General features: G+C 40.8%; 3 protein-coding genes across 3 annotated transcripts in view; 1 reads left to right on the plus strand and 2 right to left on the minus strand.

The window, feature by feature from the left end:
• Window positions 1–10259, minus strand: part of piezo1 (piezo-type mechanosensitive ion channel component 1) — a 109691-nt gene extending 99432 nt beyond the window's left edge. Inside the window, exon 1 of the mRNA XM_053332665.1 lies at window positions 10014–10259. Coding sequence (XP_053188640.1) covers window positions 10014–10077 — 64 coding nt within the window. The 5' untranslated portion in view covers window positions 10078–10259. The remainder of the gene's footprint in view (window positions 1–10013) is intronic.
• A 2731-nt stretch (window positions 10260–12990) lies between these two features.
• cdt1 (chromatin licensing and DNA replication factor 1) lies at window positions 12991–17865 on the plus strand. The gene is made up of 10 exons (XM_053332666.1): window positions 12991–13455; window positions 13772–13903; window positions 14862–15151; window positions 15249–15443; window positions 15790–15935; window positions 16241–16341; window positions 16479–16667; window positions 16813–16980; window positions 17098–17299; window positions 17702–17865. Exons 1-10 carry the CDS (start codon window positions 12991–12993, stop codon window positions 17863–17865), a joined length of 2052 nt encoding a protein of 683 aa, XP_053188641.1.
• A 2413-nt stretch (window positions 17866–20278) lies between these two features.
• aprt (adenine phosphoribosyltransferase) overlaps window positions 20279–21057 on the minus strand; it is an 11814-nt gene continuing 11035 nt past the window's right edge. The window contains exon 5 of the mRNA XM_053333304.1: window positions 20279–21057. This exon is cut by the window's right edge and continues 420 nt beyond it. The gene's annotated coding sequence lies outside the window, so the exon portion shown is untranslated.

Genomic DNA, 21057 nt, shown 5'->3' on the forward strand with positions numbered 1-21057 from the left:
ATATGTATTCTATATGTCACACACATTCTTTCTAATTTTCCTGAAACAGGACACCGTTCTCTTTATACAGCATTTGGAGTGCATGATAATGGATGACATTCCTAACTCATGGACATTTATGTTGGCCACAGGCTATATTTGGTGTTATACTTTTAAACTACACCTCCCTGAGCTACTACCTTATCGTGGTGGAGGGGTTTGCGCATCCCAATGACCCCAGGAGCTCAGTTGTCGGGGGCTTTTATGCCCCTGGTAGGGTCTCCCATGGCAAACAGGTCCGGGGGGAGGGGGCCAGACAAAGTGCAGCTGCGGCGGTCGCTGAGGCAAAAACCCAGACATGGGAGGAGTTTGGCGAGGCCATGGAAAAAGACTTCCAGACGGCTTCGAAGAGATTCTGGACCACCATCCGGCGTCTCAGGAGGGGGAAGCAGTGAGCCGTCAACACTGTGTACGGTGGGGATGGTGCGCTGCTGACCTCGACTCGGGACGTTGTGGATCGGTGGAAGGAATACTTCGTAGACCTCCTCAATCCCACCGACACGCCTTCCGGTAAGGAAGCAGGGCCTGGGGGCTCGGGTGTGGGCTCTCCTATCTCTGGGGCTGAGGTCGCCGAGGTGGTCAAAAAACTCCTCGGTGGGAGGGCCCCGGGGGTGGATGAGATCCGCCCCGAGTTCCTCAAGGCCGTGGATGTTGTGGGGCTGTCATGGTTGGCATGACTCTGCAGCATCGCGTGGACATCGGGGGCAGTGCCTCTGGATTGGCAGACTGGGGTGGTGGTCCCTCTTTTTAAGAAGGGGGACCGGAGGGTGTGTTCCAACTACAGGGGAATCACACTCCTCAGCATCCCTGGTAAGGTCTAGTCGGGGGTGCTGGAGAGGAGGGTCCATCGGATAGTCGAACCTTGGATTCAGGAGGAGCAGTGTGGTTTTCGTCCAGGCCGTGGAACTGTGGACCAGCTCTACACCCTCTGCAGGATCTTTGAGGGTGCATGGGAGTTTGCCCAATCAGTCCACATGTGTTTTGTGGACTTGGAGAAGGCATTCGACCGTGTCCCTCGGGGAGTCCTGTGGGGCGTTCTCTGGGAATATGGGGTACCGGACCCCCTGATAAGGGCCGTCCGTTCCCTGTATGACCGGTGTCAGAGCTTGGTCAGAGCATTGCCGGTAATAAGTCGGACTTGTTTCCGGTGAGGGTTGGACTCTGCCAGGGCTGCCCTTTGTCACCGTGACCTCCAACTCTCACTGGATCCGTTCGCAGCCGAGTGTGAAGTGGCCGGGATGACAATCAGCACCTCTAAATCCGAGTCCATGGTCCTCAACCGGAAAAGGGTGGAGTGCACTCTCTGGGTCGGGGATGAGATCCTGCCCCAAGTGGAGGAGTTCAAGTACCTCGGGGTCTTGTTCATGAGTGAGGAAAGGATGGAGCGCGGAGTCTGCAATAATGCAGACTCTGCACAGATCCGTCGTGGTGAAGAGAGAGCTGAGCCGAAAGGCAAAGCTCTTGATTTACCAATCGATCTTCGTTCCTACCCTCACCTATGGTCATGAGCTTTGGGTAGTGACCGAAAGAACAAGATCGCGGGTACAAGCGGCTGAAATGAGCTTCCTCCATAGGGTGGCTGGGCTCTCCCTCAGAGACAGGGTGAGAAGCTCAGTTATCCGGAGGGAGCTCGGAGTAGACCCGCTGCTCCTCCACGTCGAAAGGAGCCAGATGAGGTGGCTCGGGCATCTGATTAGGATGCCTCCCGGATGCCTCCCTGGTGAGGTGTTCATGGCATGTCCCACCAGTAGGTGACCCCGGGGAACACCCAGGACACGCTGGAGAGACTATGTCTCTCGGCTGGCCTGGGAACACCTCGGGATCCCCTGGGAAGAGCTGGAAGAAGTGGCTGGGGAGAAGGAAGTCTGGGCTTCCCTGCTTAGGCTGCTGCTCATGCGACCCGACCCCGGATAAGCGGAAGAGGACGGTAACAGTAATGGTAACAGTAACTTTTAAACTACTAGAGAAACTTGTGAGGAAAGCTCATCCCAATCCTGGTGCAGTGTGAAATTCAACAACTTTTTGTCCTGGTTTACAAAGGTAAGAGCATGTATGTTTCCCAGAAAGTCACTTCTATGGTCAGATATTCCATGAGGTAATGCTCCATTACAGACAGGTCAGTCAGAATTTGGAGCAGACACTGTCCTGGCTCTGAACTCTCCAAATGTGCCAAACTCACAGCAAGCTGGCTCAAACATGTAACAGCAAGTCTTTAGCATTAAAACTGGCGAGGGAAAAAAAAGCAAGCAATAAGGAAAATCTGACTGAGCTCTGCAAAGTCAAGAAAAGGTCATAGAATTAAACTCTTCAGCTCATTCATGATGGTGGCGAGATAAAGGCAAAAACATCTCTGTCCTTCACTTCTTCTGAGCAGAGAAAAAACTTAAATGCACCCCTCCTCCTCTCTCTGCCACACTCCCACACAGCCTACAGCTCACACACGCTGGGTATTTCTCAGTGAGCCATGAAGTTATGTTTAACTGTTCTAGTGTGGAATGACTCACTGGCTTAGCAACGCTCATGCACAATATACACAAACCACTACATTCTCTCAAACTGGCTAGTTTTTTTATATTTGATAAGAGGCCGCACAGATCTAATTTTCTCTCTTCTGATCCAAAGACTCAGGTTATTGTCCAGACAGTAAATACTGGACAGTTGCACAGTTGTTTTTGTTCTTCAGGGTTTGTGCTTACTCAAATTAGAGACTTAGCACTGTGCCCATTCTTTTATTTCAATTGGAGTGTGTCGAAGCATAAGCCTGAAGTTGTTTTAATCCAAAATCTGTCTTTGTCCTCATTGTGTGTCACTGATTAGAACCTTTCCTCCATCTTTCAGCTCACACGCAACTGTAACTACACTTCACTTCTTGAATTCAGACATTTTCTTCTAAACACAATAAATAGGTCATAAATGTATTAATAAAAAAGGTGTAAAAAGCATATCAACCATTTAGATTTGAATTGTGGAGCTAGGCTTCACAAACTGTGTTTCAAGATTTCTGTGTTCAGGATTTAGTGGGCGGGTCTGAAAATCACCACTGAGTTAGCATAAACCCGCCCCTGCTGCTATAGAGGTATACATATATTCAGCACACACTACTACTACTACAGTCTACAGTTAACTAGTTAGCTGAGTTAGCCGCCGAGCTAGCAGCTTGGTAGGGGGCGGGGTTTCAGCGGGCATTCCCACAGCGTTTGGTAGCAGAGAAAAAGGCTGATTTTTATACAACTTTGAAGCCTAATTTCATTTTTTTTTAATCATTCAAATTTGGCAGGGTGGTTAAAACACACTTTTCTGTGGTATGTCAAACTCAGAACACTCAATTCTTACTTTACACTGACTTTAACTGTAAATGAAATTCTAATACTAAGCTTGTGCAAATTTTACATATTTTGTTCTACAAGCTCAGTAAAATGTACATTTATATAATCAAAGTGTATAAGAAGCAGAATGTAATGATACCTAATCTGTGTCATTAATGTTATCAATATCAGCTCCAATACTAATCCAGTATATCATCACAGTGTATCACTGCTGACTAAGTAAACAAGGCGGCATTTCTTCATTGGTATGTCACTTGTTAACTGGTGCAATAATTGTGTAATGTCAGAGGTATCCTGCTGCCTATGAGATCCTGTAGAACCTGCTGAAGATGCAGTCATGAAACTGCCTGTTAAAGGTTAAGGTTAGAGTTTAAATAATTCTAGTTTTAATAAATACTGTGCTTTTAACAGTTACAAACTTCAACTTCAACTAAACAAACCAACATCTACAAGCATCTGCTCCATGAAGTCAATCAAACTTTAATACATCTCCATTGTGAGCCTGTATACCAAACTAATGACAACACTACAGAATGCTCTAAAAAAAACAACCTTACAGATAAGGAGTTAAAAATGTTCACAATAAAACAAAACAAAAAAGAACGAGTACAACACATATATCAGCCTGAAGATTGGTCTGGTCATACATAATGAAAGTGAAATCTGTACTCCCACCTGTCAGACTGAGCTGAAGAAACTTTTTAGATGAGAGGTGAAATTCAAATCCAGCTGCCTTTGGCACTTTAGATATACCATGACATGGATGACTGAGAATTTTCACATCAACACTTTAGCAGTGGGGATCTGGGTCATGGAGTTTCCACCACCTAAACAACCTGACATAAATAGTCTGCCCTATTATAGAGTCCACCATTATAGTTATTTATTCATAGTCATGAAATCAGCTTTAGGCGGATCTACCATACAGGCATCACGCAAGTGCTCAGGGTACCTTTCTTTATTTTGTTGGGGCTTTACACAAATACAACACAAGGCTCGACCCATCGTCTTGATGTTGGTCACTGTCAGAAACCTGTTATGTTCCAAACTAAATATGTGAGTTCAATGTGAATTAAAAGATGTGTTGCAAGTTTTCCACCCAACACTAGCATTATCCAATCAGAATATAGTCAAAGTTGCTTCGGGGGCATGAGTTTCAGTGCCTAGGGGCCCCTTGGGAGTACGAATGTAGCCTTGGCACTGTGAGCAGGTCTCAGTGACTCAGGTGTTCTCTGGACTTCCTCTAATATCTCACAGACTGAGGAGCCGCTTCTAGAGCTTTGCTTTGTGAAATAACGTTTTCACACTTATAATTTGTTGGCTGTTCCAAATCAGTGGATGAATTGTTACTTAGTTGCATTTCCCCTTTGGTTTGGTTTCACATGGGAAAAATTTCAAGCGAACCAAAATGTATAAACAAAAGCTATGTGGGTGCTGTCACTCTGTTCAATGGTCAGAATATATCATAGTGGTTGGTGGGCGGTGAAACGAGTTTGTTTTCTTTCTGAGACAGCAATCCAAAATGGAGCATCTGCAGGGCTGTATACCAAGCCAACTTAGCAGAATAGCATTTGAACATACTTTAAGGCAACGTCTAGAGAACAACGCTGAACTGTAGAAGTGAGCACAGACCTGTAGGCCTACATAATAACATCATAATAATATAATGTACAGCACAGCAGGCTACAGGAGCTGGTTTCATCAAAATAATGCTAAATACTTCTGCAGTCAGGTCAGGTCTAGGTCAGATCACATTCACACCACAAACAAACTGTACCAGAGTTAGTTTGTAACTGGACGGAGACTCCCTCTTCAACAAGGTCCTGTTGTTTTGGTCCACACCCCAGTGCAACTGCTGTGTTCACACCTGCCCAAATAAACCGCACGAAGGGGGTAAGTGCTCCAGGGTTCGATTCAATAAACTAAAGAAAGCAGGTGTGAATACACCATTGAACCAAAAACTTAGGAGTCCCAAAGTTACACTCCCCAGACACACTCCTTAATTTTAGGAGTTTCTCCAAAGTCAGCCAGTTAGGAGCTACTTTTGGCCGAATGATTACAACTTTAGGCCCTGTATTTATCAAACCATTCAGAATAGAGTTAACCTAGGATTAAAAATACACTGAATTTCAGTAAAGAGGAGGATTAGAAATAACATTATTACAATTAACCATAGACTGTACATGCATTGTGCTAACCAAGCTAGCGGCTAGCAGCTTGTGCCAAAGTAAGCTCCACCCTCTCATCCAAATATGAACACTTCAGGCTCTAAAAATCAAAGATGGTGACAGTCAAATCCAAGATGGTGGCAGTCAAAACGCTAAACTCAAGGCTTCAAAACGGCAGTCCACTAGGCAATGGCTGATATGTTTTAGATGTAAACCTAATAAGATTCTATAAGGGATTTGGTGTTGTATGTGAAGTCAATACAATGCTATCAAATCCCATCCTGAAGTGTTCATGTAATAACAGTTTAATGTTAAACAAAAATATTATTCCAATATTAGATTATTAAATGAATTAAATGAAATATTTTATAGAATAAAGCATTTTACATTTGAAAAACTGGTGAATCAGCGTCATCTAATCACATCTTTTTACAGTTCCTATAATATTGCTACACAGGCACATGCTGTATAACCTCTGTGGATTTGGGTCCTCACTCTGTGGCTTCTTCCTCTTCCTCACTGTCCATTTCCCCTCTCAACTATTTCACCTACACCTCTTGTTATCTGATGATGCAATGCAATGAGTGAACATAACCTAGAGAGCCATTAGATCATATCCTCCACTATTTTTGAAATACCTAAGATCTTATAAAAAGTGTTGGAATGAAGCGATGATATCTGACATCCAGCCAGGAGAGCATGATTATGTTCATATTTGAGTCCACTCACTGAAGACCCCCATCATTGTTTATGACAAAGTTTGATCTATGACAGCTGAAATTGTTGGTTCTGACAAAATTAGCAGTGTTGCAAAGATGCATGTTACTGTTACAATAATGTGTAATATCATGAGGACATTGGTTTCTGTAGAACAGCATCTGCCCTCTTATGCACTGTACATGGTCAATCTCAAATATTCATTATTCGTCAAAAACAATCTTTTAATAAGCTTAATGTCATAAAACATCTGGAAACTCCCATCACTCAAGACTCCTGTGATGCTTTCCTAAATATTGGGAGACACAGGAGTGATTTCCTAAGTTAAGAAAACTTCTTCAAATGTGTTTTATTCCTAGCCATAAAAAACACAATATGTTGATCTGGGAATGTTGGAAAAAAATGTACTGTATTTATCAGCAAAACTAACATAATTAATGGCACAGCAATGAACATAGACTACTGAATGCACAGTGCTTTATATCCCCTCTGTCTTCATTCTGAACCAAACCATGTCCATCAGCCCAAGTCACACAGTCTCAGGTTCACCTCACATACAGGAAACATCTGAATGAGCTGGATAAGTTCACATTTGAGAACCCCACTTTGAAGAAGCCCAACATCTCTACAGGTTTAATAATCAACCTGCCATTACACCTGTAGGAGTCACTTCCTGCAGATTCACACTTATATGGTTACATGCCAGGCAATTGAGGAAACATAGCCACTGCTGTGTATGGCCTGAAACTAGTGGTGTGAACTGTCGTCACTGTTGTCACTATTCAATGTGACTTCACCTGTCAACAATTTGATTCAGTTCAGTTCATTTTTCATCAACTGAAACAGGAAGTCAGATTAATATGAACTCCCTTTTCCATTTAGAAAGTGCTTTAATAATCTGAATGATTTTTTTGACAAGTTAAACATAAATGTCTTCACATTAGAATAAGATGTAAACCAAAATAAATAAATAGTATAGGCCTAGTAGAAGAGAGAATCACACACTGAGCGGGTGCAGGGTAGTTGAAGTGAAAGGCATTCTGTGATAAGATGCAACTATATATGTATGTGTTCATGGATGGATGAATGGATGGATGGATGGATGGATGGATAGATGGATGGATGGATGGATGGATGGATGCATGGATGGATGGATGGATGGATGGATGGATGGATGTGATTGATGGCATTGAAATGTTTCTCTTTTTATAGAAAGCAACAACCAGATGATGTCATTCATGATAATATTCAGGATTATCTAGCTCCACTATAACAACAACTGATGTCAAAGCTTCACAAGCATGAGTGTGACAATGAACATGTCACAGTGCACTTTATAGTTGTACCAGCTGCAGACTGGCTGTCTGTGTGTATGTGTTTGAGTGTCTGTCTGTGTGTGTGTGTGTGTGTGTGTGTGTGTGTGTGTGTGTGTGTGTGTGGTAAGAGCTTGGCAACTTTATTGGCATCTTTCACTTCCTTAAACTCAGCAGAAACTTGTGTAAACACAAGACAGAAACACTGCAAGTTCTAGCTAGTGACATCCTGTCAGGAGATATTTCTCTCTCTCTCTCTCTCTCTCTCTCACTCTCTCTCTCTCTCTCTCTCTCTCTCTCTCATAAAACCGGCAACACATGATCACAAACAGAAAGATTAAGAAACATTAAAGTGATGTTTCACATGCTATTTTCGGGGAAGAGACAATCTCTGACTCAAAACAGCTTAAAGTTGAGGTTAAACTGCCTTTGTTTTTCAATGAATCAATGCTGTGTGTGTGTATGTGTGTGTGTGTGTGTGTGTGTGTGTGTGTGTGTGTGTGTGTGTGCATGCACGTGTGTGTGTAAATGTAACTCTGAATGTGCAGGGAAAAGGATTAGTGGTCAGGCAGCTTTGTGTTTAACAGGCTTTCCAGCATCATCAGCTATCTTTCTTTTACTGATTGTAACAGCTAACCTGCTCCAGAGAAGCTCAAAGAATTTCAACAGCCTGGCTAATTTATTTGATTCCCCACCCAAAAGTGATAAATACAATATGCACAGGTCAACACATTAAACAGCTGTTTTCATACTGAGAATGATTCAGTGTGACATATTCACTGGAAGTGAAAAGAATTTCTCAACATTATCTCCACCACATTTTTCCCAGTTACTGTTGCGTGTGTCTATGTTTACAACAATACAAAGCGTTGCTTCCTTACAGGATTTGTGTAACTAAACAACCCAGCACATTTTTTTGTCTTTCCACAACTACTAAAGAAATAACTTCCTCCACTGCATCACTTTATCCTTTTTAGATTTTTGGGAAATCGCTGCCGAACATCCGGTTAACTTCTTCTCTTTGTATACATTTTTTAAACTTTCTTCCCACTCCTTGTTTCCCACATCAGTAACCCACAATGTCTTAGTAAAGGACTCTGATGTTACATAGAATCAAGGTTGGACATCTTCTCACACCATGTCCCAGCCAGTGGTGTACAGGAGCTTTAAAGAATAGATTCACCATTTTTCAGGTGTTAAAACCACAGTCTGGTGTCCATATGAACAGTAGAAGAGGTTTTCCTCTCTGTAATCATTCCTCCTGTTCATACTGACTGAAAATCTCCTTCAAATGTGCCTTCAATGGAAGTGATGGAGGATAACATCCATTTAAAAGTAGATGTGAAGCTTATATGAGTCTTCAGTAGTCTGAGTTAGTCATATCAATTGATATCTGACACATTTACAGTCTTTTAGCATCAAATTCCCTCCTTGTGTTTCCTCGGACAGTGTTGAGCTGTGGTGGAAGTAATTTTCTTTTTAAGACAATAACTGATTAGGCAAAATTCATTTGTATGCTGTGGCAAAAAAAGTATTGGAGGACATAAAATACCTCACTGATGTAGCTCAGGTTTGTGTCATTACTGGTTCCCATTTTTAAGCCATTATTAATCATTATGCCATATTAGTTATCAATGCTTAACTGACCATATAAAAGCTCCATGTATTAAATGAACTAAGATTAAGCCACCTTGTTAAAGTTGAAACTGTTAAGCAACAGACTGAGAATACAACTACAGAAGCCTGCAGCACAGAGAGAAGAACAGATGTTGTGGCATTCAGCATTCCAAGACATGAATGTATTCTATGAATCACACAGCACACCTGAACACATCGTTTCACTTTACATTCAACCTGCACCAGTCACCGCTCGCGACGCACAGAAGTTAACCCTGCCGAACCTGACTGAAATATCATTCAGTTTAAGGACTTTTTTACTCAGCAGCTAACGTGGTCACTTTGTAGAAAACACCTCTGACTTGTTAAATACATCTGGATCCATTCTTCAATTCGGCTAATATTTAAATTCTAAAACAGTCGTTAAACTTTATATTTGTTTCATGTTCATGTTTACCACGGCTTCATCCGCTCTGTCACATTTCACAACAAGAGGAAACATCAACACCACCAAACCACACTGAGATTTAACACTACGGTTCAGTTTATAGTTTGTAGTTTATATAATGTTATATGAACAGCATTGTGGTAGCTAACGTTGACTCTACTCTTATCTCTCTCAGTAATCTGACAGTGAAGTGAGCTTTTTTTTTTTTTTTTTTTTTTTTTTTACAGCTTTCCCTCTCGCTGCTTCTCGCTGTTACCACCCATTACGTTACGAGACACTTGAATCGCTCAAGTCTACGTAGGTGTAAATGTGTGACTTTTGTTAGGAAATGTGTTTTGAAGTCCTTTGATTAAAAAAAAAAAAAAAAAAAGTGTAAATGTGTTACCTGTTAATAGCGTGGTGGGCAGCAGAATGCAGTAGAACAGCCACACAATCACCTGAAGATCCATGTCAGCACAGAGTGATCAATACTCACTCCTCCGATAATCAGCAACGATTCCTCACTAATAATCATCGATCACAGCATTAAACACTGTGCTCGTGAACTTAAAGGGCTCCATCGGGACTGATTGATCAAACGTGACAGAAGAATGACATAGGCATTATTCCGATATGCGCTCATGATCTCCCATTAAAAAAAAAAGACAAAGCAGCTTTTAGTGCAAAGTCTTCCAACTTCCCAAAGAAAAGTTTCCTAACACAGCTGACTGGATGGATCCTCTCTGGCTGTGTGGGAGCGCAGCAGCAGATCCACTCGTTTTCACCACTAAGTGTGTCCGTGAGGAAGAAAAGTTGAGTTGCATGTGTTCCGTCAGAGGGGCCCAGTCTGGAGTAACAGTGTTGTAGGTGGAAAATGTGATTCAGAGGCAAGTCAGTCTGAAGGGCGTTCACAGAGGAGCTATTCTCCACCACCACTGCTGCTCCTGCTGCTGCTGGTCACCTCCCCGCTGTAAACACACTGTAACATACTGATCACATAACACTGCTTCACATCTTGTGTTGTAGAGTTTAAAAAGACGATGCATAGAAACGCAGTTGTCGCTTTATTGGAACTGTGGTGACACACGTTTGTAAAAAATGTGGCTTATTTTTATATAAAAATGATAACATGAGCATAGCAATCAATGCGCACGCTGGAAATACGTCCACAATGTACTGTAACTTGCCACACCTGTTGCTAAAATGAATTTCATCAGTGTGGCGTGTGTGCTGTGTGTGCCAGTGTGTGTGTGTGTGTGTGTATGTGTGTGTGTGTGTGTGTGTGTGTGTGTCAGTAGCGCCCTCTAGCGTAGCCACAACTAAGTAAAAACGTGGAGCAGTGAGGGGAAAGCAACAGCATCTGTATGTAAAAAGAATAGTTGTTGTCAACCTTTCTGGCTTGTTTCCCCTTAAAATGAAGACATGTTTACTGTGTGTGTGTGTGTGTGTGTGTGTGTGTGTGTGTGTGTGTGTGTGTGTGTGTGTGTGTGTGTGTGTGTGTGTGTGTGTGAGAGAGAGCGAGAGAGAGAGAGAGAGAGAGAGAGAGAGAGAGAGAGAGAGTATTTCTATAGTGTATTTCTATAGAGACGATTGAGAGTTTTAAAGAAAGACTTAACTATTTCTTTTTAGCAGAACCTTTGACTTTTAATAAATTATCTGGTTGCTACTTTTATGCTTATATATTTATCTGTCTTTATATTGATGCTTTACCATGTAGCACTTAGAGATTTGCTTGAAATGTAAAGTGTGTTACAAATAAAATGTATATTATTATTATTATTATTATTATTATTAAATGACAGTGGAAAAAATGCATTTTTATGTCTAATCTAAATGGTATGGAGAATAATCTCTGTTTTTTCTTTAATCCTTCTTAGCCTACTCCATACAGACAGTGTGATGCCCATATAAAAGGCTTAAGTAAATTATAAAGGGCAAAGGCATTGAATATAATCCTGTTACTTTTTCATACATGTAATGTAGAGGAAAGAAGAAACTGAGGCATAAAGCTGTGATTAAAGGGTGTGCATGTATAGATTAAGAGATGATTAACACAAATCACTCAAAAGTCAAAGTACTTGATGTGTTCATGTATGTGATGATGTGGCTGATCCAGTGAGATCAAACTACTCAATGTTGTTGTTGGGCAGTTTAAACTATAGCAAAGCATCATAATCTATATTTTAATTATGTGTTTGAAAAGTAAGCCTAATATGTAAAGTAATGTTTTATTTTGCTTTTGAGTTACATTTGATTTGCAGACAATATTCCAGACACATGTAACCTCAAACACAACAGGACACAGTAACAGCTGTAAATACATGAATATAATAAAGCTTGTTGCCAGTGAAGATACATATAGCCATCACACCTCTGCTCCATTGTTCATGATGTGTGAGGGCAGGTGATAATTGTCCAAAATGATTAATCATGCTCTTGATGTTTCAAAGTACCTGTGAGTTGGATTAAAGTTAATCAATCAAACAAAATACATCTATTGGATAAGATTTATTTAAAATATAGCCTATACTATTTAAGTACAGGAGCAAGTTAATTAAAATATTATGCATTTGATTACACATTGTCAGCTACAGAGCTTGATGTTTCTGATGAGATGGAAATGTAACATGTAGTCAGACCACATTATACAGTACAGAGGAATTCATGTTTTTATCTCATCAGCTTTAGATCACTTTGTTAGAAAGAGTCAAACATCTCTTTTATTTAACCCATACATACTGTTCATATTCTGACTCATAATTAGTCTCTTCACCAATTCACATTCAAAAAATTCCCAATCAGTCAATCAGAAATGTTTGATTAGACATTCACAATCATTCGTTAAAGGTCCAGGAGAACATTTTGTGATGAATATGAATATGACTACATGGTAAAAACATAAGCGTAATACACACAGGCCAAATTTGTGTATTACCATAAATAAATAGTGTTGCACAAATATTCTAAAAAATATGTTTTATTTTTTCATTTTATTTCCATTTTTTATACTGTAAAGAAATGTTTTATAGAGGTTTTACAGCTCTTAAAAATTTGACCCTGAACAGTATGTAAAGGTTGAGAGAAATCTAGAAATAATCACGTCTCAAAGTATTTTCTGTAAGTGGCCACAAAGCTGAAAAGATCAAACCATACATTAAACACGTGTGTGACTTGAATTCATCAACAGGCACGTCATTAAAATATCACACCTCTGACGTAACCGGACGAGGCGGGGCTATAATCATTTAGCGCGAAATTCCTTTTCTTCTTCCTGTTAAGTGTGAACATTTCCGGAGATCCATTGTTGATCGACACAGTTGATATATATAGAGACGGAGATTTACAGTAGATCCACACAGTGTCTTCAGTTCTGATCCAGCAGCATGTCTCAGGCTAGGGTTCAGTCTCGGGTTCGGGTTCAGGCTCAGGCTCAGGCTCAGGCTCAGGCTCGGGTTACAGACTTCTTCTCTCAGAAAAAGAAAGCTCCGGTTAAACAAGCCAAGCAGCGCAGCCATACTGCTGCAGGACGTTCTGCTCCTAAAAACAAAGACGCTCTCCTGTCTTCATCTTCTGTCCACCAAGAGTTTCTCCGAGTGATCGATGAGGCGGTGGGACTGAACGATGGACAGTCTACTAGCATCCACACAGATAAGAACCAGCCCTGCAGTCCCCGGACCCCGAAGAGGACTTCTACCGACGCACAGTTTGACCTCGGGGCAGCCGTGTTCTCAGCCACCGCTGAACACAGCACCTCTAAGAAGAGACGGCAAGAAGCAGGGAGAGACGCCGAGAAAGTAACGAGGAAGACGGCTAGAAAGAAACTGATCCTCCCTCAGGACACAGCACAGGTAGATCTACTCATTCTGTTACTCTGAACCTCCGCAGCATGATTAAGAAAATCCTCTTCTAAATGACAGCACAACTAATGATAATATTAACTTTATATAAACCAAGTTATTATTAGTTATTGTTTCATATCCAGGTAACTTAACCACCAGCTATCATCTGTTTAGAATCAATGGATTAGACTTGTGGTTAGGTTGTGGACAAGCCTCACAGTGTTAGACTGTTTCCAGCATCGTCCATGCTTGCATCTGTAAATCTAATGCACTGCTAATCATATGAACATGAATAACACGTGATGTTTTGTTGCTGTGTGTCCAGACTGCAGCCCAGCCGCTGCACAGTGAGGTGATCCAGCAGGCCTCAGTGTCAGAGAACCATGATAAGATCCAGACCAGCAGCTCTCCACAGAGGACTCATGTCACCAGGAGCAACAGAGGACAGGCCAGCAAGGTAACATATGATCTGTGACAATCCTCTGTCACTTCACACAATCAACAGTGATCAACATTTAGAGACATTTCAGTTTGCTGGTAGATTTTTAATACAAGTTTCTAATACTGCACATATTTAACCAAGAATGAGTTTTCAGTTTATTTTAGCGAGTCACCTCATCTTACAGCTTAAGCAGCTGCTCTCATGCTAACTGTATAAATTAGAGAAACACTTTTACTAATTGATTGTGATTATAAAGAGAATGTGTGTGTGTGTGTGTGTGTGTGTGTGTAGTATTGATCTGAAGCTCCTGATCAGTGTTTTTGGCGTAAAGTAATCAGTCAGTATTAACTTAATGTTTCCAACATGTATTCAGAGTATTTGCACTGTCAGACATTTAAGCTCACATATAAATGAGTGAGTGTCATACTTTAAGAGAGGACTGAATTTATTAGTAGGCAGAACATGATTTGGAGTCATTTATTAAGCAAAAGAAGGCCAACTGTTCTCACTTAGTGTCTCCAGTGTGATGATTTGCTGCTTTTCAGTTTTCATACAATTGTAATATCTGTATATCTTTGGCTGACTGCAGTGTATTGTGAGTAATTAACAGCTTTAATTTAGTTGTGGAAAATCAACAGTGTATGTAATTTAAAATGATACATTCTGTCTCATTGTTAAAGCAAATCCACAACCACAGGAATATTTTAATAATTAATTTTTTAAAAAGTATGTTGTCCATTAATGTTTCTTTATTGTTATAAATAAAAGTCACTGCTCTGCTTCATCCATAGAATACAGAAGGCAGTACTGTAACTCATTAATGTTATTACATTAAAAAGATAAATTAGGCTTAGACTTTTCTATTCCTATTGAAGATGTAAATATTTAAATTTTCATTTAGCACAAAAAATAAATGCAGAATATTGTCACCTGTATGGTTAAATGTCCTGACCCCCCCCCCCCCGTGTCTCAGGTGCTGTCTAAAGATGACATCACTGCTCTCAAGTCTCGCCTTCACAGGATCAAGAAACATGCAGAGGAAAAAATCAGCACTGCTTCCTCTTCAGTTCCCTCCTCCTCCTCCCCAGTAAATCCAGCACCTACAAGCACCTCTCCTGCTTCCACCGTGCCCCCCTCCTCTGATGCTAAGACCCTCAAGTCCACCTTAGTACGAGCCAAAGAGCTGGCAGCTAAAGCTCAGAGGAGGAAGGAGGAGAGAGAGACAGAGGAGAGCAGGATGAGTGAGACTCAATCACAGGAGAGGTGAGCACACACACACACACACACAGATGGCACTTTACATTTTTACAGTTAAGTTCAAATTCGAAGCTTACATATTTGTTGTTCTCTGGTCCCTCAGTGCTGAGCAGCCAGCATATCAGAGGTACCACACCCTCGCCCAGGCCGCCCCCCCAGGCTTATCCCTGCCTTACCAGTACAAGGTCCTGGCTGAGATGTTCAGGAGTATGGACACTGTGGTCGCCATGATGCACAACCGCCACGAGACGTCCACCTTCACCAAGATCAAGCAGGGAGTTCAGGACATGATGCACAAGTAAGTGGAAGGATGGAGAGATTCTACACTTTTTTTTTTCAGTGTTTTTTCATTTCTGAAAAATGATGAGGAATTAAAAAAGGTGTTTCAGATTTCATTTTTTTTCTTTGTCTTTTTACATACAAATGATCATTTGACATTTTAAATGATGCTTTTCAATGTCTATTCATTTTATCTTTTTAATTTTAATTTTGAGCATTATTATCCTCCATAGTTCAAGCTGACTGTATAACATATTGTATGTTATCACCACACAGATAATCCTTCTCTTTTCTCTGTGTATGGAGGTCAGAGGTCTTCTCTGTCAGAAACTTATCTGTGTCTGTTCTGTTTGTCCCTGTCTCAGGCGGTTTGAGGAGAGCCACGTTGGTCAGATAAAGACGGTGTTTGCTGAGGCCTATACGTTCAGACAAGAGAAGAACATCCCAACATTCAACAGCAGCATTAAGAGAGGCAGCTACCAGCTCACTGTGGAACCCAACGTTCACTCTGGTCAGAACACAGTGCATTTACACTGCATGTTCAGAGAGCTAATCAATCTTTATTTATATAGCACCAAATTAGGGAAGGGGAGCATGGGACAATGGGTGCAGAGTTGATTTGCTAATTAGCTGGCTATGGCGGCAGTTGGCTTGACGTCTTTGTAAAAGGGACAGGTAGCTGTTACACATCACACACCAGCATGCTATGTAAAACACAGCATAGAAAAGATAAAAGAACTATCTGTTCACCTTAATCACCACATGTTCTGTAAATAGGACACTAACTTGGTTTCATTCCCATGTGTGTCTCTACAGATCAGAATGAAGCTTGTTCCATCTTGTCAGCCTCTCGTCTCCTGGAGAGAAGACACATCTTCCACTACAACCTGGTTTCTATTGTTAAACAGCACCACAAGGTGAGCAGCTGCTTTCTTTCACTCTTTCAGCTCCAACATTTTAAATAAACACAGCGGTGTGAGCCAAGACACATTTCTCCACATTTTAGCGTTTACTAGTTTTCAAACCACCTCTCCATCCATCTGTCTGTCTGTAGGTCTTCCTGTCCTCTTTGGTTCCTCCAGTGTCTGTACCAGAAGACAAACTGACCCGCTGGCACCCTCGCTTCAATGTAGACACTGTTCCAGCTGTGCACATCAGTCCACTGCCTCAGCCTCCTCACACTGAGAAACTGACGACAGCTCAGGAAGTGCTGGACAAAGCCTGCTCACTCATCACACCCAAGGTACTGTGTGTGTCTTCTGGTAGTTTTATAATACTTTGAATATTTGTTAGACATTCACCTGGAGGCTCTGACTATAATCTGAGTTCATCATAAACAGTTTGTATTCAGTCTGTCAGTGTACTTATACAATAGTTCTTGTTTCCAGATGGAGAAGGCTCTGGTTTCTCTGGCTCTGAGGACAGAAGATGCAGAGAGCAAAGAGTCAACATCTGTAAACAACCCACCAGCCACCCAAACATCTGCTCCATCACCTACCGCTCCAGCTCAGGTCCCAACTGCCCTGAAAGGAGTGTCCCAGTCCCTGCTGGACAGGGTATGTACACCAATCAGAAGGTTCTTCAAAGCCCAATCAGAGAACCATGTGATGTATCAGTGTCATGTTGCTTTGGGCGCTTCATTGACCGTCTGACTGTTTTTTGGTGTTTTTCAGATTCGAGCGAAGGAGTCCCAGAAGCTCCAGGCAGCCATGACTCGAAACCCCACCCATGAGGATCGCCTGCTGATGATGTCACGGCTCGGGGAGCTGGCCAGGATTCTGAGGAACGTGTTTGTGGCTGAGAAGAAACCGGCTCTGATCATGGAGGTGGTCTGTAACAAGATGGTGGGAAGCTACAGATCTGCTCTCAGCACAGGTCAGTTAACAGCTGATTCTACTGGCAGTACTGAGCATGAGCCATATTGGCCTATTACAGATATGTGTCCATTTTATTTTATTTTTTAAAATATATAGGCCACATTTTATGTATATTTAATCCTTTTTTCTAATTCAGCTGTAATATATACATATTCAATGCCCAGTGAAGTTTACTGTTTTAATGCACTGATGTTTATTCTTACACTGTAAAATATCACAGCCTCCGTTACTAGTGTTTGGTAACCCCATTTTTATATATTATATGTATATAAAGATTATCAGCCATTGTATCAATATCAGAATTTTTTTACTCCCCAGTATCTGTATCGGCCCCAAAAATACAGCATGGGTCAGGCCCTTATGTCTTATATCTAATTAGCTTGTTCTCTCTAATGAACAGGTGACATGGAGAAACACATCCGTCTGCTGGCAGAAGTGGCGGCAGATTGGCTGACCATCCATCCAATCAGGAAGGACTTCTACCTGAAGTTGAACAAGAACACGGAGCTCAGCGCGGTTCTGGACAAACTGAGCAGCAGACTCAAAGAAGAGGAGAGACTCTGAGAGACTCTGAGCAGAGTGATGACATGGACTTTCACACTGCTGCTGTATGTGCTGCTAACAGACTGAAGGCTCCTGTGCCTCTTTTTTTATTTTTTAGTTAAAGTCACTCATATGTTTGACATGTTGCATGCGGCGGTCGTCCAACCCAGTATCAACCCAGTATCAACCCAGTATCAACCCAGTATCCTCAGCCACATGAGACTGAATCAACATGGTTGTGGTATTTCTAACCATCCTCCTGTATTGTAAACAGGTTGTTTTTAACTACACTTCTGTTATGATACTGGTGTGTTTTTGTTTTAGGCTTTTTTTTTCTCCATCAGATTGTATAATTGGCGTGTACAGATGTTTTCGTCTGCTTCCAGTCTTTTTAGGGATCAGCTATCTACAGTGTAGAGTGTTTACATTTTTAAAAGTGCAGTTTGATGAATGTTGAAGAAATACAAAGCGTGTGTCACAACTCTGCTGCCTCCACTTGGGTTTTTTTTGTGTGAACACAATTAAAATGTAACAAACCATAAAGCAGAGGCTATAATAAGTTGTGATTTATCTGAAAATGATGGTAAGTTACAGCAGAGACAGGAGAGGAGGCGTCACGGTGGTAAAGTGGTTGAGCAGTCATGTTTTCACCACATTTCAGAACAATGGAAGTGATGGAATTTTATTTACACCTCGGGGGAAAAAAGTTAACAGCATTGTGCCTCACTGCCACATCTATCAGACCAAAATCCCTTTTTCTAAGTCCACATGGAGGGTTTCATCAGTGCTGTTTTTTAGTTTATTAAAGACTTCATGATCCCTTTTAAGACAGAGATACAGAGAGAAACAAAGCTAAGCAAGAGCTAAGCTACAGGACAGGGTTTTTTTAACCTGTCATCACTTGAGCCTCTGTATAACTAAACACATCACAGGGAATTTAAACACTAATGAAGATAGTTACATGACAGACTGTTTTTGTTCAGAAGAAGCTTGGCTAGTAAAATAGCAAAACTAAACAGAAGTCAAACACCAAGCTCCTAACTGAGGGAGTAGCAGCAAAAAGCAGATTCCTGTTTAGAGGTTGACTAGTGATCATTTAAATGTGTCATTGGCTAGCGTACCACTGTACAGCTGGTGTGTATCTGTGGCATCATAGGTGGGTTAGGGTCATCTAACATCTAACACACTTACTAATTCATGGACCCCAGGAAGAGTAGCTGTTGCCTGGGTAACAGCTAATGGGGATCCAAATAAACTAAACTAAACTAACAGGAGAAATAGTTTCATGTACCTGCATGACATTTTTTATAACCTGTTTTTAGAAGTCTAAAGGTGATCAGTGAAATGTTTTTATTTGCTTCAATCAGCTAATATTAGATTTTGATCCATTTAATAACCTTGTATTTGATATAAGACAATAGTTTCATTTGGCTATTGCAGGAAACTTGTGAAATGAAAAAGCTGAAGTTATGTTGTTACGAGCCTTGATTCTCACTGTCTACATTCTTTGTGATTATGTAAAGAAGCCTGCTGCTCTCTACTCATTCTGGCTCATGTCCAAAGAAGCTCTGGGTTTTGGGATGAGCATCTTGAGATATGTAGCTCTCAAGTAACATGAATGTGTCATGGTTTACCATTGGCTGTGATCATATAAACTGTTTTATGCTTGACCAATCACGATCATTTATTTGACCTTTCAGAAACTATAATAGATTAGATTTGTTCTTTGTTAGGATGAACTGATGCCGCTCCGTGTGTTTTGTCTCCTTGTTGTACAATCATATTTTAATACAATTCAATCTTTATTTATATAGCACCAAATCACAACAAGGCACTTTACACATAGAGTAGGTCTAGACTGTACTCTTTAATTTAATTTAAAGAGACCCAACATTCCAACATGAGCAGCACTTGGTGACAGCAGCAAGGAAAAACTCCCCTCTAACAGGAAGTAACCTCAGGCAGAAGCGGGCTCTAGGAGTACATGGTGGCAGAGTACCTGACCACTGTGACAACTTAGAAAAACACTAACAATGTTCAGGACATGTTCACTTTGTCATCAAAGAGAGGTAGAGACAGAATCTCACTTCCTGTTATACTGTGAACAATATAAGGATTAGAGAGGTTTTATTAATATAGTGAGTTTGTCCATGTCTGATCCTCACACACTGTCCTGTCTATGTGGGGAGAGGAGTCAATGTGTAACAATAGCTGCATGTTCAGTAATGTCACTCTGAGACAAACAAGCTCAGTGATACATGTTTCTGTGTGAGTACATCTGTGGAAAAAGACTTCTACTATATTTAAATGTTGTATATTTATGTGTAATCACCTATTAATGTTAATCTTCCGCACTGCTTTAGTGATATACATTTCGGATCTGTCATGTCAATAAAGCTAATTTGAATTTGAGAGAGAGACAGACACAGTAATCTTCAAGCAGCAGTGTTTATATTATTTCAGATGTGTTTAGTATATTCAGATCTTTTCCATCATAATAAAATACAATACAATGAAAAACTGCAAAAAAAGTAAACATTTGGTCATGCAGAGAAACATGTGATGTCTTTCATAATAATCCATCCATCCTCTACACGTCTTCCTATTTTTAGGCACACATGGATGATCCCAGCATGCATTAGCTGAACGGAACAACATATTACAGACATGAGAAAATATTTTAGACACTCAAAGACATTAAGACTCTAAACAGTGTCCATATAAACGTTTCTCCTTGCCATAGGTCCAAAGTATGCTTGGTAAAGCTCAAGCTGCTGCAACCAGGTTATTAGTAACTACTAACATGGACAAATTAATTAGAACATTTAAAAATGCATTTTAGTACCAGTTGCATAACTGTACAGTATATGAATTAAATAACAAAAAGGTGTAATAATCATAAAGATAATCAAAGTCAAAATCTTTTCTGATTGACTTTGATAATCTATGTAACAAATTGGGAAACTTGAGTCATTCCAACTTCTATTCACTGTGGGATAAGAGTGATTTTATGTCTATATTCTATGTGTTTGTTTTCCTTATCAATGAACTTACTGTCTTTGTTTCTCTTTGATTTAGCTGTGTGAAATTGATTATTTCTCAAAATTATATTTCCTCTACAGCAGGGGTGTCAAACATACAGCCCGTGGGCCAGATTCGGCCCGCCAAAGGGTCCAATCTGGTCCACTGGATAACTTTGCAAAGTTATTTATA

Source organism: Scomber japonicus, chromosome 14 (assembly GCF_027409825.1).
Source record: "Scomber japonicus isolate fScoJap1 chromosome 14, fScoJap1.pri, whole genome shotgun sequence".
Taxonomy (NCBI): Eukaryota; Metazoa; Chordata; class Actinopteri; order Scombriformes; family Scombridae; genus Scomber; species Scomber japonicus.